The 14,743-nt window shown below is 41.7% G+C and overlaps 1 protein-coding gene across 2 annotated transcripts; it reads right to left on the minus strand.

The window, feature by feature from the left end:
• Window positions 1–1,071: 1,071 nt before the first annotated feature.
• On the minus strand, window positions 1,072–13,256 carry top1l (DNA topoisomerase I, like). Of its 2 annotated transcripts, XM_024381337.2 has the most exons (22): window positions 13,106–13,171; window positions 12,637–12,661; window positions 12,138–12,239; window positions 9,524–9,620; window positions 9,128–9,245; window positions 8,923–8,960; window positions 8,039–8,122; window positions 7,668–7,746; window positions 7,483–7,577; window positions 7,176–7,291; window positions 6,932–7,053; window positions 6,667–6,789; window positions 6,278–6,465; window positions 5,354–5,498; window positions 4,525–4,668; window positions 4,092–4,277; window positions 3,867–3,935; window positions 3,560–3,674; window positions 3,228–3,355; window positions 2,858–2,952; window positions 2,618–2,767; window positions 1,072–2,411 (listed from the first exon to the last, which is right to left on the minus strand). In XM_024381337.2, exons 3-22 carry the CDS (start codon window positions 12,205–12,207, stop codon window positions 2,309–2,311), a joined length of 2,265 nt encoding a protein of 754 aa, XP_024237105.1. In that variant the 5' UTR covers window positions 12,208–12,239; window positions 12,637–12,661; window positions 13,106–13,171; the 3' UTR covers window positions 1,072–2,308. The 2 variants fall into 2 exon arrangements, with proteins under 2 accessions (XP_024237105.1, XP_024237109.1); XM_024381341.2 differs by lacking the exon at window positions 12,138–12,239 and having other exon boundaries at window positions 13,106–13,256.
• Between the last annotated feature and the right edge of the window lie 1,487 nt (window positions 13,257–14,743).

Raw genomic sequence — 14,743 nt, forward strand, 5'->3', positions numbered from 1 at the left:
CTGTATTGTGTAGGCCTATGTCAATATGAACAGCTCGATCTTGGGACTCCAAATCTAACAAGGCCTGATCACTAGCTACTTTTGAAATGGCATTTCACTGGTCCTTCGAATGATTTTCCATACTTAAGTCTAGGGACATGAAAGAATGCATAATAATGGGTTTAAAGATAAGACATTTTAGATACCTTTGTTACAATAGAGGATATCCAAAATCTGCAGATGTTTGCCTTACTGATGATATTTATTGAACAATGCTGAAAACATTATGCATATCAGTCCAATCAGCCTCAGTTATTGCTCATGTTGAATGGATCCCAGCTCAGAAACATGCCCTCAAGTGCAAATGGACCATCTTAAGCAATAAAGCACCTCGGAGGTTTGTGGTATATGGCCAATATACCACGGCTAAGGACTGTTCTTAGCACGACGCAACACGCAGTGCCCGGATACAGCCCTTAGCCGTGGTATACTGGCCATATACCACAAACCTCAGAGGTGCCATAAGGCCATTATTAATTGGTTACCAATGTCATTAGCAGTAAAAAAAAAAAGTCATACCCATGGTATACGGTCTGATATACCACGGCTGTCAGCCAATCAGCATTCAGTGCTCAAACCACCGTTTATAATAAATCTTACGTAGCACTTGTACGGGCCTTGACGTCTGCACTCAACTGGTCTCGGTCATCCTGCACACAGCAGTCTGTCAGATGTCAAGGATTGATAAAGAGATCCAAGGGTGTTAAAGAACTCCAAACATGAGAGCCAGGCCTGCGCCAAACCCTGCTAAATCCCTCATAGCGACTGGTCTAAATCAACAGGCAGTGGTGCTTCCTGGGTTGTTGAGCTACTTGAGCTACTTATTACACTGGGTTTTGGGAACACAGGAACCCTCCTGAAACATAACCACAGAACACATTCAAGAGAAATGTTGAAAAGTGACTAAGCAGGCTGAACATACCAATGACAGATCCAACTTTAGTGGAGGAAATTTGACAAGAAAAAAAAAACTATCCCTTTGGTGCAAGGCCTCAGTCAAGTGCAGCAATAACACAAAATAGACCCCAAGTGTGGAGTTGAGGGGTTTTATTTATTTAACCTACAATGAGCATAAAACAAGAACATGATTGGAGGCTATGACAGAAGAGGTTGAAAAACAGGAAAAGGAAGTTGAGCTAAACACCAACTTTCCTCTGACACTAGAGTGGAATAAAATTCACATTGAAACTCCTGTTAATGTTCTTCATCCTCAGTCTTTAACACAATTTAAAAAATAACTGCCTAAACTGTAACAGATTGGTATTTTTTTTGGCAAAATTGATATCCCTCACATACCCTTCTGGAAGAAAAAAATATTTTCAATTAACTAAATTTTAAAATAGCTTTTTTTTTTCAAGTAACAGATAAGGGAGTTGTTTTCCACTCAAACAATCATTACAAATTATAAAGTTAAAACCAGATAGACTATGCAGAAAGATCCAGAGGATGCTGGCAATGCAAGGGGAGAAAAATTAAATGATTGGTTCACATTGAAAATCAGTCCCTGATATACTGTAAAACAATTAAATCACATCCTGCCTGCTTATGTAAATATTGACATGGGTGTATAGCATTTTCCCCCTTCCGCATCAACGCATCCTCTTTATGGTACACAATCAACATAGTCCAGTTTAAAACATCACTCACCAAAACACAGCTTTCATGGTCTTTATCCCCCCTACAACTCATACCTAGGAGGTCACATTTAATTTCCTCAAAGGCGCATGGGTGTACTTCAGGATTTCATTTGATTTAACTGTTCTCTATTAAAATATAGAATCCATTAATAATACATGGGAGGGCTAAAAATACAGACCGAGTGAACAAAAAAATAATAAAATCTAATACACAAAGCAGTCATTTTTTGTTGAATACAGTAGCAATAGGACCCCAGAGTTCAAAGTTCAGACACCTTTAAGTCGTGCATGTGGCTGAAGAGGAAGAGAGCCAAAAGGCAAAAAAGGCAATCCACTGGTTCTCATCCAATCAGAGGTTACCGCGTCACCTTTGGGTATGGGTATAGTTCTGCCCTTGAATCTGACATCCGACCAGACCTCAGACTAACCCACCTCGTCCCCCCTCCCTCCAGCTCATCTGTAATGGCCTATACGTCCTGACCCCTGACATTCAACCTCACCATGCTTGTTGAGTGTACACTCATTCTATAATTTCCTTGTCAGGCTGGCCATTCTGTATAATCGGTTAAGCTAAAAACAAGTATCCAATAAAATTACAATAGAAATCACAATTATAAAACCGCAAACAGGATTTAAAATTCATAGTCATCCTCTGCCATGTCGATAGCCCAGGCAAACTTTTCACGCTGAGTTTTGTTGTATATCTTCTCGATAGGGATACCCCACTTCTTGCACCTAGGAGACAGCAGGAGGATATTAGAATGATAAACCCTCTAGGAGTTTAGACACTCGAAACTAAAACCAACTCACTCACTACTTTTAACTAATCAAAAGACATGTGCCACATATCCTGAGCAACTGAGTGTGTGGGCCAAGGGACAAGCAATGGAGAAAGCAAGATGTTGTGCATGACTGTCAACAAGTTTGTGGTCATGTCTCACCAGGCCACAGAGATGCGTGGATCCAAGTAGTTGAGTTTGGAGGTGCCCAGAGCAATCTGCTTGTTCTCCTCGCGGTCCGTTGCCTGCACCTCTAGCTTCATCAGCTGCTCTTCTAGCCTCTCCACAGCCTTCTTCTTGGTCTCCACAGCTCTGGGGGAGTAAGGGAAAGAATCAGCTACTTCTACATCCCAGCATACAAGTACCAATGGATGCCTCAACAAGCCAATCATATCCACATACTTTTTGGACTTCTCGTCTCTCCGTACTTTGAGGTCAGCCTTGGCGCTCTTCACATCCCTCTTTGCGTCAGATAGCTGGTCCTTCTTTGCGTCAATCTGGTAGAAATATTTTCAATGTCAATAATCTTGAAACTAAGACCAAGTATAGCTGGATTCTTACTATGCAGCTATTAAAAAATGACATTACCGAGCCAAGTATTCCCAAAATAACAAAGAGTATGCATCCAAACATAACTCTAAAAACAAGTCACAAATAAACCACAAACAAAATCCCAAATCATAGCAATAGTATTTTGTTTCCTTTTCTCCCATCAGCAAAGAGCCATCTCCTCTGTCAGGTCGACTGGCCGTGTGTCCTCCCCGTGACTCACTTTAGTCTGGAGGTTCTGCATGGACTTCTCAAAGGTCTTGGGCGGTGCCCTCTGATGGTTACACAGGATGGCCACAGCTCTGTTGGCCCTGTTGTATGACAGGATCTTGGCTGGAAGGTTCTCATCCGCTACAAGTAGGGGAGAAAATGGACATTACTATGACTCTTGCTATAGCCTTTACACGGTATTACAAGTGACCACCAGCACACAACTATCTACAACAGCACCTCTGGTCATACCAAACCAGAATATGAGATAAATGTGCTTTGGGTAGGTTGTGCATTCTTAGACCCTCTGTCTCTGGGTGGGGCTTCAGGACCGTGGGGACTTACGGCTGGTGAGCTCCTTCAGCTGCTGCTGCAGAGTGATGGAGGCGTTGTAGGTACGAAACACTTTGGCCGTCAGCCCGTCCATCAGCTCCTGAAGGTGCTTGTTCAGAATGGAGGTCTGGAGAAATGGAGGACAGAGAGGAATGCCACCATTAAATATGACTGATGGCAAGAGACACAGAATTACAAGAGGATATCCAATTCCCACACGTCAAACAGGGTACTCATTTTCCCTCACAAGGTCCAGTGACATGACTAATACACTGCAACTCACAAGTAACGTATATTGAAAGTATTTTTTTGTTCTTACATTGAGCCGGTCAAAGAGGTCATCCTCTGGCTGCTTGTTTTCCATGAACAGCTGCAGGTTCTTGAATACCTAAGAAGAGGAGGACAGAATATTTACAACTCATAAGAATAACAAGGTGAGAGTTTCTCTGAAGTGAGAGTAATCTGGAAACCATTGTAGTTCAACTCGAGGGAAAAAGCACAGGAATGTTCTGGTGAACCAAATGTCAATTCTTCAAGGCCTTACCCTCTTCTCCACAGGGACTTTGTTGTAGTAGCGGATGGAGTCTTTACCCAGGAAGTCAAACTCCACCACAAACTCCTGGCCGTCCTTCTCGGGGTACAGGTTGATGTGTTCCACTCGGAGGGAGCAGCAGCCCACTGTGTCCGCAGACTCCCCTTCCTCCTTCTCATTACCTGCTCTCAGAGCCAGCTGGTGCACAACACCACAGGGAACATGTTACAACCAAACTTGGAGCTGTGCGTGTGTGTGCGCGTGTGTGGCAGCAGTCTCACCTTATCGATGAAGTAGAGTGCTCTCTGTCGGAGGACTTCAGTCTCGCGGTACTGGTTCCTACCGATCCACACACTTCTTCAGATTTCGGGCTGTCTCACAGTCAGATCAACACACACCACCATTACAGCAACCAGGGGGAAGAGACAGGGGACAACAATCTCACCTTATCGATGAAGTAGAGTGCCACGGCTCTCTGTCGGATCCTCATCTCTTTGGACTTCCAGTCCTCGCGGTACTGGTTCCTTAACCGATCCACACACTTCTTCAGATTTCGGGCTGTCTCATACTTCTGCCAGTCCTTCTCTCCCTGCAGATCAACACACACCACCATTACAGCAACCAGGGGGAAGAGACAGGGGACACAACAATGAACAAATATGAAAAAAAAAAAAAAAAAAAAGTCAACAAACAGGTCAGAATTGAGAAAGGTTGGGTCTCCCGAGTGGCGCAGTGGTCTAAAGGACTGCATTGTAGTGCTAGCTGTGCCACTAGAGATTCGGGGTTCGAGTCGAGGCTCTGTCCCAGCCGGCCGCGACCGGGATACCCGTGGGGTGACGCACAATTGGCCCAGCGTCGCCTGGGTTAGGGGAGGGTTTGGCCGGCAGGGATGTTTTCGCCCCATCACTCTCTAGCGGCTCCTGTGGCGCAGTGAACGATGAAACAGTTGCCAATGTTTTTCCAACAACACATTGGTGTGGCTGGCTTCTGTGTTAAGTGGACATTGTGTCAAGAAGCAGTGTGGCCTGGTTGGGTTAGAGGACGCATGGCTCTCGACCTTCGCCTCTTGAGTCCGCGCGGGAGTTGCAGCGATCGGATACTTCAAAATTGGCGAGAAACGGGATAAAAAAAATTAAAAAATGAATTGAGAAATGTTGAATAGGATTGCAGACTTTTGTCGTCTCTAGAGACTTCATTAAAAGCTAACAATACAAGACGTCACTCGCTCCCACCTTCACTGCAACCACAATGAGCCATAATAAAGATGAACCTGCCTTGATTCTTGAACTGGGATTCAGCATGATATACTTGATAGAGCCTTGGATGTTCTCTGTCCACGACACCAGCCAGGTCACCTTGTTGTCATGACGCAACTCCTTCCATTTGGTACCAGGGGGAGGCTTGGGGTGCTTGGAGTCCCTGTGCGAGAGAGAAAGAATAGAGTGGCTGAGTCAGAGCAAGTATCCAGACATACACACACTAATCTGGTCCAAACAAGCAGTCCATCGGTTAATATAATCAAGAGAAGGGGAAAGCGCTGTAGAACATTTTGTAAGCCTTTTCTTTCATTATGTTCATATTGCCACCTGCACCCAGGACTATGAGTTTAATGGTTCACCCACTGTTTGTAATCAACTGTGGAAAGGGAAAGGTGGATACCTTCCGGTTACTGGCCCAACGCTCGAAGGGCTGCTTGAATGCAGAGCGAATACTAAGTTGTGTTTTATTGCGTTTCCGTCTTGCTCCGGTGGTAGGAATACTGGGGTGAGGTTGGCGTAAATATGTCAGCATGTTTGAGGTGTTGGCAGCTGCATAGGGTACTCTCGTAATCTACTGGGAAGCCAAAATGTTCCCAAACTGGAGATTTAAATGACTGAGACTCCCAGTTTATGGACGCCACCACTCGCCATCGTACAGAACTAGTTCCCAGCTGCGCCTTACAAAACGTGCCAATTAAGACTAGAATTCTGATTACAATGGGAGCATAGGCTCTAGTCGTTTTAACAGAATAGCCTGAAATGTTCTCAGCTTTACCCAAGAGGCATACAACGCAGAGTAGGCATAGCCATATAGCCTGGTGTTATATTTTATGTATTCATTTAGGTTCACAGTGCGGCCCGGATTGAGGACCCCATACCAAGCGGTTTGGTACGAATACATGTAACCATTGCACCCCTACCCAGGACCCTGTCACTCACTTGCTGCAGTTTATGATGATGTCCTCAGGGCGGATGCGGCGTTTCAGCATGCCCATCTTGGGGTGGTCTCCTCGGCCACGGAACAGGCCCGGGGGCTCAATGCGAAAGTTAGCAATGCGCTCCTTGTGGTTGTCCATGATGCAGAAGCCATACTCCTGTAGGAGGCGTTCGTTCTCCACTTTGATTTTCTACAAGAAGCAGAGAACCAGAGACAAACTAGTTAGATCTGGGTACAGTTGTTGGAACTCTGGATCAGCCTGAAGATTCCAGGTATTATTACTCCACTGCCTCATGTAGAACTTCACTGGACAGTCGTGGTCTGAACGGGGTTATACATTTTATTTATTTTTTAAATGTAAGAAAAAGCACCAAGTATTGTTCTTGCTCACCAGTTTATCATCTTTAGTCATGGCCTTTCTGGCCTCAGACTGAGCCTTGAAGTATTCCCCCATTTCATTGAAGTTACACTTCTTCAGGTCTGTAATCTTAGACTTCTCCTCCGAGGTCATTTCCTGTAGGAGGGAACAGAGGTAGACAAGTCATGATCATGTGTGTATGGAATTACTGTTCCAAATCACCATTTCTAAAAAATATGAAAGACATCTAAGTAACGCAATTGCAAACTCCAGGTATACAGCCTTAAACATTCACTACCTTTCTCCAGTCTTTGAAGAAGTTTTTCCGGAAGGCATCCTTGGTAGTGTACTCATGGTCCAGCATTTTGGCAAAGAAGGTGGCCACCTCCTCAGCCTCTGGGCCGAGCTTCATCTGCTTCCCTACAGAGGGATTTCAGCAGAGACTTGTTCAACCAGCCAAACCCTCCACTTCCACTCAGCAAAGCCCACTCATAAATGGACCAAGTGTCATAGAAATAACAGCACTTGAGTATTAATATTACCATCATAGAAAAATCGGACTTTGCTGGGAAGAGGTTCGTACGGTGCTGCCATGACTGGGCCTTTATGTTCCAGAAACCTCCATTTGGAACCGTCAGTTGCCCTCTCCTCTTCCCACCTGTAGTCCAACAGGGTACAACAACGTGAAGTGATGGTTGATGCACAAACTAAATCCTTTGTCCAACAGAGATACAAAAAACATCCACATTTTATCCATCACCATAATGAGCATTCCATAACGAGGCAGTCAGCGTGCCTTCACAAAAGCTCTGTGCAGCAACACAGCTGGAGGGCAACTATGACACTCACCATTTCCACTTCTCCTCAGGCTCCTTCTTTGCTTTCTTTTTCCCGTCAGCAACTTCCCCTTTCTTGTTTTTTTGTGTCTTTTTGGGCTTGATGTCCTTTACAAGAAACAAAGAATGCATGAGTCTCCTTACTCGCAACGGATCACTGAAATATATCCAATATGAAATCCAAAGATTTCCACGTACCTCATCTTGTTTCCTCTTCTTTGTTTTCTTGTCCACTCTGTCATTTTCAATTTTAATTTTTTTGGGCTTGAATTCAGTTCTAAAAAATAAAAATAAACACCTTATAAAGAGGCCTGACTAATGGTAGATTCAACAACTATCTTGGTCTTCTCTACACCAAACTACATAGTCATACCGAAAGGCAGCTGTGTGGTTCTTGCAAAGCCAACAATGACCAAACATTGTCATTGCCCAACCGAACGAGGAAAAACCAGATGGGGTTGGTCTAAACATGGGAACTACAGCCAACATTTTTATCATACAAATGTAACAGGGCCAAAGACTAAGGAAGAAATGGGCCTGTTGACAGGGTTAAGTACAGATCTACTCACTCGTCATTGTCACGCTGTCTTTTCAGGGACTTGGGAGAGTGGTAGAAGTGATCATTGTCCGGCTCCGTCTTAATGCGATGAGGGCTGGTGATAGAATTCAAACATTTACATTCATTGTGCATTTGAAATCAAATATGTAGGGTCCTATAAAATCTGTTGTGGAAAACGCACACGGAATGTAGACATAACGGAATTTAACAATATTCAAAAATGTATTGAAATTAGCAGGAAATCTTAATATATTGAACTATAGAAAATGCATTAATTTGCCCAAGTTAATCATAGCACATGAACAAAATCTGATTAGTATTTTCCTGCAACGGCACAGGAATGCCCCCATGCACATATCTACACTGTGTAGACGATAGCAATGATGCTAATAATAACCTGCTGGTCGAGATGAAAGGCTCTCAAAAACCTTCTCAATTAATTAAGTGTTAAATACAAAGTAGCCTATGTCTATAACTGGCAGAATGATATCGTGATTACTTGCATCAATCAAGGAGCAATTTATTTAGCAAACTCTGGAATCACATAAACGCTACAGAAACATTGCTAACCATCTCTGGCACTTAAAGGATAACTGCATCCAAAAACATACATTTCTTGGCTTTTTCCAGACCTCAAAAGTGGTCTCCAGATGTGGTTTAAGCATGGTTATGGACTTAAAATAGAACATCCCATGTTGTTTAAGTGTGATTGAGACCAAAAACTGGAGAAAAAAAACTATATTTGGGGAAAAACATTAAACTTCTGCACACAAAAAAATTCAAAATAAATAATATAAATAAATAATACAATCACTGATTTTATAGGGCCCTAGATATGTAACCAGCATCTGTAAGAAGCACAAATGTCAAATGAACAATAGAAACCAAACATACCTGGCAAAGCCATTCTCTTTTTCCTTCTTCGGCTTGATCTGCAAGATGACAACGAAGAGTTAAAACATGCATCTTTTGAAATGTTAAGAGCTATAAATTCAGTTTTTCACTGAGAAAGAGACTGGACAAATATTTGACAAACTGATTGGCACATCTAAACCAAAATGGCAGCGATGCATCCCTCTCCGTTGGATAATTAGCACACCTCATCCTTCCGGTGGTCTTTTTCCTTGTGTTTGTCCTTGTGTCTGTCTGTGCTGACATCTTCGTGCTTTATTCGGTCCTTTTCTCTATGTTTCTTTTCCGAGAACTCCTTATGGTCACTGGAATTTCACAGATTACATCAGCATCAGATTGAACATACCAATAAGGAAATCAACTAAGAGTGTATATTTGAGGATATACTATAGCAATAAAACAGTGAGGAGTCTCTGGCTGGTCCTACGCCCATTCATACACACCCTGCTTATCAGACAAATCATCAAACAAACAGCTACGTTAAAGAGCTCAACAAAGCAAATGTGTGGGTGTCAATTACTGCCCTAGTGACGCACTAAGTTTCACCTATGTGACCCTGCTTAAAAAGACTGGAGAGTCATACCTGTTGCCATATTTTGATTTATCACGCTCCCTGTCCTTCTTGTGGTCCTTGTGTTTGTGTTCTTTATCCTTGTACTTATCTTTATGCTTATGAGAATCTGCAAAATAAGAAAGTTATTCAAATGCGGACTGACGGAAAGGCTAAATGACCATTGCCAAAGGAATAGGAAACATTTAGGCTACAGAAACATTCTGTAAATATATCCACTTTTCTTCAACCCTTCTCTACACCCAGCAGGTGAAAACAGCTAATACTAAACACAAAAGACATCTACCGCACCAGGAACAATAAGTAAACAATACTCCAGTCTATGCTTAAGAAACACACAAAACAAGTTCAGACAAGTTTCCATGGTAAAACTAAAAGGTTAGTAAAAAGAATACAACAGGCAATGTGAGGAAAAAAAACGTTATGCAAAATACAAATATGTGCACAAAAAGACATGGGAAGATTTGACAGTGTTGTAATGTCTGACTAGATAAGAGTGCCTCTTGGCTCAGGAAGTGCTAGGCCAGAACACTCATCCAACACCTGGGCGTGAATCTGAATACTGACAGTCGGATTGGATTGTATGTGCATCCGTGTCAGCCAGAATACATTACTGGTTGGTAGAGGTTACATAGAATAGGACCATCTCCATTCAACTTCAGGCACATTTGGATTTGGGGACCTTGTTCATGACAGACCAAAAACTTAACAGAACACCCTTCACAAATTAAGTTTAAAAAAAATTCAGGTCAGACTTAGGGCCATGAGAGGATGTGCCATACATGGTAAGACAGCACCTCCTAGTGCCCATTGACAGTTGTGGTTCATTTTTACTCGGAAACAATATCAACATGGATGAAAAGAGGGAGCAAGCGCTAACAGGCTAGTCCATCTGCTTTCACTTAACCAACCCCCTACAAGCAGCAATAGTAGCTAAATGAATGCAAATCTTCTCTCCTTAGTTGATACATATACAACACAGGTACTTCACACAGTCAAACAAAAGTTGACAGCCAAATTACTTTCTCCTACTGCAATCTAGGCATATTTTGAAAGGTGTGAGGCTTTAAAATAAGGGACTCAGTCACACGGCTCTATGCCCCACAGCAAGCTACTGGCCGACACACCAATAAACAGATTTCCTCTTCCTCATGATCTGACATCACCTATGGCAGGCAATAAATGCATTTGAAACCAAAGGACACAGATGCAAGATTAAATTAACATGTTGGCACCCGTAGATTCTATTAGTTAGGGACTGCAGTAGGAATGTGGGCTATAGGTCTTCAGAGCCATGAAATAAAATCTAAACAATTTGTATCATGGTATTTATAAACAAACTAGTCTGAGGATTCTTTGGGGCAAGCCCCTGCAGAGCTTGGACAGATGTTTGCCTATATACCGTGTAATGATGTAGGTAGTGGGTACATCATTACAGCTTTTCTTGTAGATCTTAAATCTAACAAATAAGAGCAAATCAGTGACTGGCTGTTTTCACTTCAGGGCCCCATGCTCCACTACTGCAGAAGACAAAACAAGAAATAAACATGTCTTGTATACAGGGACAACTCTTAACCCCTGAGTCTCCATTGGACCCCTGTATTCCATGTTCTAACAAGGTATCAGGTTTTGTGCTTGACATAGGCTGCTCTGACCAACAATGGACAGCTCACACTACATTTACATTTTTCATTCAGCAGACGCTCTTATTCAGAGCAACTTAGTGAGTGCACACATTTCCATACTGCCCCACCATGGGAATCGAACCCACAACTATGGCATGTCAAGTGCAGTGTTCTACCAACAGACACACAACCATTTCAGGAGCCCACTATGTGATGGTGAGAACCAAAACCACAAACCAAATATGATATAGGCCTAGTATTCATTTAAAAATAGCTGTGAGGGAATTGTTTGATGCAGGAAAGGCTGTTCTGAGATGTGCCACAGTAGAAAATGCATTCAATGCAGTGTTCTGACAACTTTATATTTGAATTGGGACAGCAATCACTTCTTTGCATGTTAAAATCCCAATCCCTACCTGGACTTCAAAACAGATTCACACAAAACTAATCTGGAAAGATGAATAGTTTGTCTAAAGCTGTAGGATTTTGAGGGTGCCAACCATGTTGTCCCAAGGGCTTGGAGTGGAGTCCTTGTCCGTAAGAAATACACTGTCATATGAGAAATAAACATGAATCGAAATGACCCTTTTTGAAATTGTTCAGAAATAATCTTTCACAAAAAATGTGTACTTAGTGGTGAGGGGAAGCATGCAGTAGCTTCTGAAACCTTAAAAAAAAAAAAGGTAATTCATACTTGTGAAATACCACTGCTGGGGGTTCAACTTGTTAGGCCTCAGTGGCCATGTGGTTTATTCCATGCCAACAAAGCTATCAAATCAATGAATTAAGTCATCAAAAATTGTTAGTAGTGGAAGTCAATGTGCATTGTCAAACTTGCACCGCAATCCTGTCAGGGATGTTATAAAATCCCGCATTGGACTTGAGTCCACAACTAGTTAATGCAAATTAACTTCTATATGATACATAATTATCCATAATACATTCGGATAAGACGATAAAATATTATTTAAAAGCCAAACGGGGCCATCGGATGATTTTACTTCCTCCGCCGCTGGAAATCGTGTCTTGATGCAAACGGTCCTGCGTGTTTCCCCTCCATATCACAGCCATCTGCACTTCAGCTATGTTTCCTAGTCAGACCGCTATACAGAAAAAAGAAAATGGCGCAGAGACTAAGTTCTCAACCCCCAAACCCTTACTTTTAGACTCGGAATGTGGCATTTTAAGCCGGCCAACAACAAATCTAATTTAGTATACCAATAAAACACCTCTAGTTCTTTAAGAATTTGTGATCAGATCGAGATTATAAAATGTTTAAAAGCTATTAAAGAGCCACCCATTTGAACAATAGGCGCTTGTGAGTGAGGCAGAGGACTTAGTCTCTGGACGCCATTTCTGCCCTTTGCTAAACTAGCTACTTGTCTGGCTAGCGAACTAGCCCATGTTAGCAGATAGCTAGCTAACTACAGTGTGGACACGTCAGAATTTGAAGGAGACAATCATTGTGACAGTTGTTTTACACATTAACGTTACACTTACCATTGACCCGAGAGCCGGAGTCTATCTGCAAATTGTAAAACAAAGATTGGTTAACTAGCCATGTTCCTTGATTGATGGCTTGCTAGCTGGATAACTTTGAACTTGTTGGCTAGCTCGCTGGCTAACGACTAGCTAGCAACCCTGCTGATGGTTGGCAATTGAGACCAGTCTGATAAAATGGCTAACGAGCTAGCGCACAGTGCCTTTGCCATCCTTAGTTAGCCACAAAGTTTAGTTGAATGGACTTTACTTTTTATTATCTGAAAAACACAATATTGAAAGAATGACAAAACACTTATTTCTGTCACATTTGTTGCAATTATATTCACTGTTGATTGGCTAGTTAGCCAAGTTACCTAGCTAGCTAACGTTAGTGTAGCCTGGCTGCTGAGGCAAATAAAAAAGCAAGCGAGTTTAATGTCCTACAAAGCTCATTCGCAATGACACGGCAAACGATTACAAATGTTACCTGGCTATCGTTGTGGGAATGATCTCCACTCATTTTCAATTATTAATCTGTTAAAAGCAAAGTGTGAAACGTGTTGGAGGAAACCGCCGACGAGCTGATGCGAGCAGAATGAAGAAAGAAACAGTTGTGTAACAGACTAAGTCCAAATTGTAAGTAAGTGAGCATGCGCGTGTCTTTTTAAATGGGTGGGAAAAAGCAGTTGGCCACTTTTAGCCCCCCCTCCTCAAAACGTGCTCTCCGTCCCACGCGTTCAGTGGTCCCACGTAGTTTCTCCAAAACATGCATACATATATACGACTATCAGAAATTGTGTAATATAATTATTAACCTAAAATATTGTCCTATTCAGTAGAGGAAAAAGTACCCAAATGTCATACTTGAGTAAAAGTAAAGATACCTTAATAGAAAATTACTCAAGTAAGAGTGAAAGTCACCAGGTAAAACACTACTTGAGTAAAAGTTTTAAACAATTGTTTAAAATATAAAGTATCAAAAGTAAATGTAATTGATTAAATATACTTAAGTATGAAAAGTAAAATTCTAAATAATTTCAAATTACCAATATTAAGAAAACAAGATGGCACAATTTTCTTTTGACATTTTTTTTAAGGATAGCCAGAGGCACACTCCAACGCTCAGACATAATTTACAAAGGAAGCATTTGTGTTTAGTGAGTCTGCCAGATCAGAAGCAATAGGGATGACCAGGGGTGTTCTCTTGATAAGTGCATGGTTTTAACAATTTTCCTGTTATGATAGCCATTCAAAATGTAGTGAGTGTCGGGGAAAATGTATGGAATAAAAAGTACATAATTTTCTTTAGGAATGTAGTGAAGTAAAAGTAAAAGTCCTCAACATTATAAATAGTAAAGTAAAGTACAGATACCCAAAAAAAATACTTAAGTAGTACTTTAAAGTATTTTTGATTTAAGTACTTTACAACACTGGTTGTATAATTATAAATACAGTTTATACAGGTGTTATACACATTTTCTGTATAACTAGCCTCTAATACATATATGTAAACAAACCATAAACGTCTCAATGTTTGTGCCTGGATACAGCCCTTAGCCATGGTATAATGGCTATAGACCACAAACCCGAGGTGTAACGGTTCTCTTGTGGTGAAGGAGAGTCGGATCAAAATGCAGCGTGTAGATTTCGATCCATGTTTAATAAACAAACGTAAAACACAAATCAATTATAAACACTACAAAACAAAGAACGTAACAAAAACCGAAACAGCCTATACTTGTGTAAACTAACACAGAGCCAGGAACAAGGACACTAAGGACAATCACCCACAAAACACTCAAAGAATATGGCTGCCTAAATATGGTTCCCAATCAGAGACAACGATAAACACCTGCCTCTGATTGAGAACCACTTCAGACAGCCATAGACTTAACTAGAACACCCCACTAAGCTACAATCCCAATACATACACACCACATACAAAAACCCATGCCACACCCTGGCCTGACCAAATAAATGAAGATAAACACAAAATACTTCGACCAGGGCGTGACACGAGGTGCATTATTGCTATTATAAACTTGTTGCCAACATAATTAGAACAGTAAAAATAAATGTTTTGTCATACCTGTGGTATGCAGTCTGATATACCAAGGCTTTCGAA

The sequence above is a fragment of the Oncorhynchus tshawytscha genome, linkage group LG02 (genome assembly GCF_018296145.1).
Source record: "Oncorhynchus tshawytscha isolate Ot180627B linkage group LG02, Otsh_v2.0, whole genome shotgun sequence".
Taxonomy (NCBI): Eukaryota; Metazoa; Chordata; class Actinopteri; order Salmoniformes; family Salmonidae; genus Oncorhynchus; species Oncorhynchus tshawytscha.

Coding starts and splice junctions, on each gene's coding strand:
- top1l (XM_024381337.2), bottom strand. CDS start 12,207: ATGGCTGTGATATGGAGGGGAAACACGCAGGACCGTTTGCATCAAGAC. Junction 7,054..7,175: donor AGTCCGATTTTTCTATGATG/GTAATATTAATA, acceptor ATCCCTCTGTAG/GGAAGCAGATGAAGCTCGGC. Junction 2,953..3,227: donor TGCAGAACCTCCAGACTAAA/GTGAGTCACGGG, acceptor TATTTCTACCAG/ATTGACGCAAAGAAGGACCA.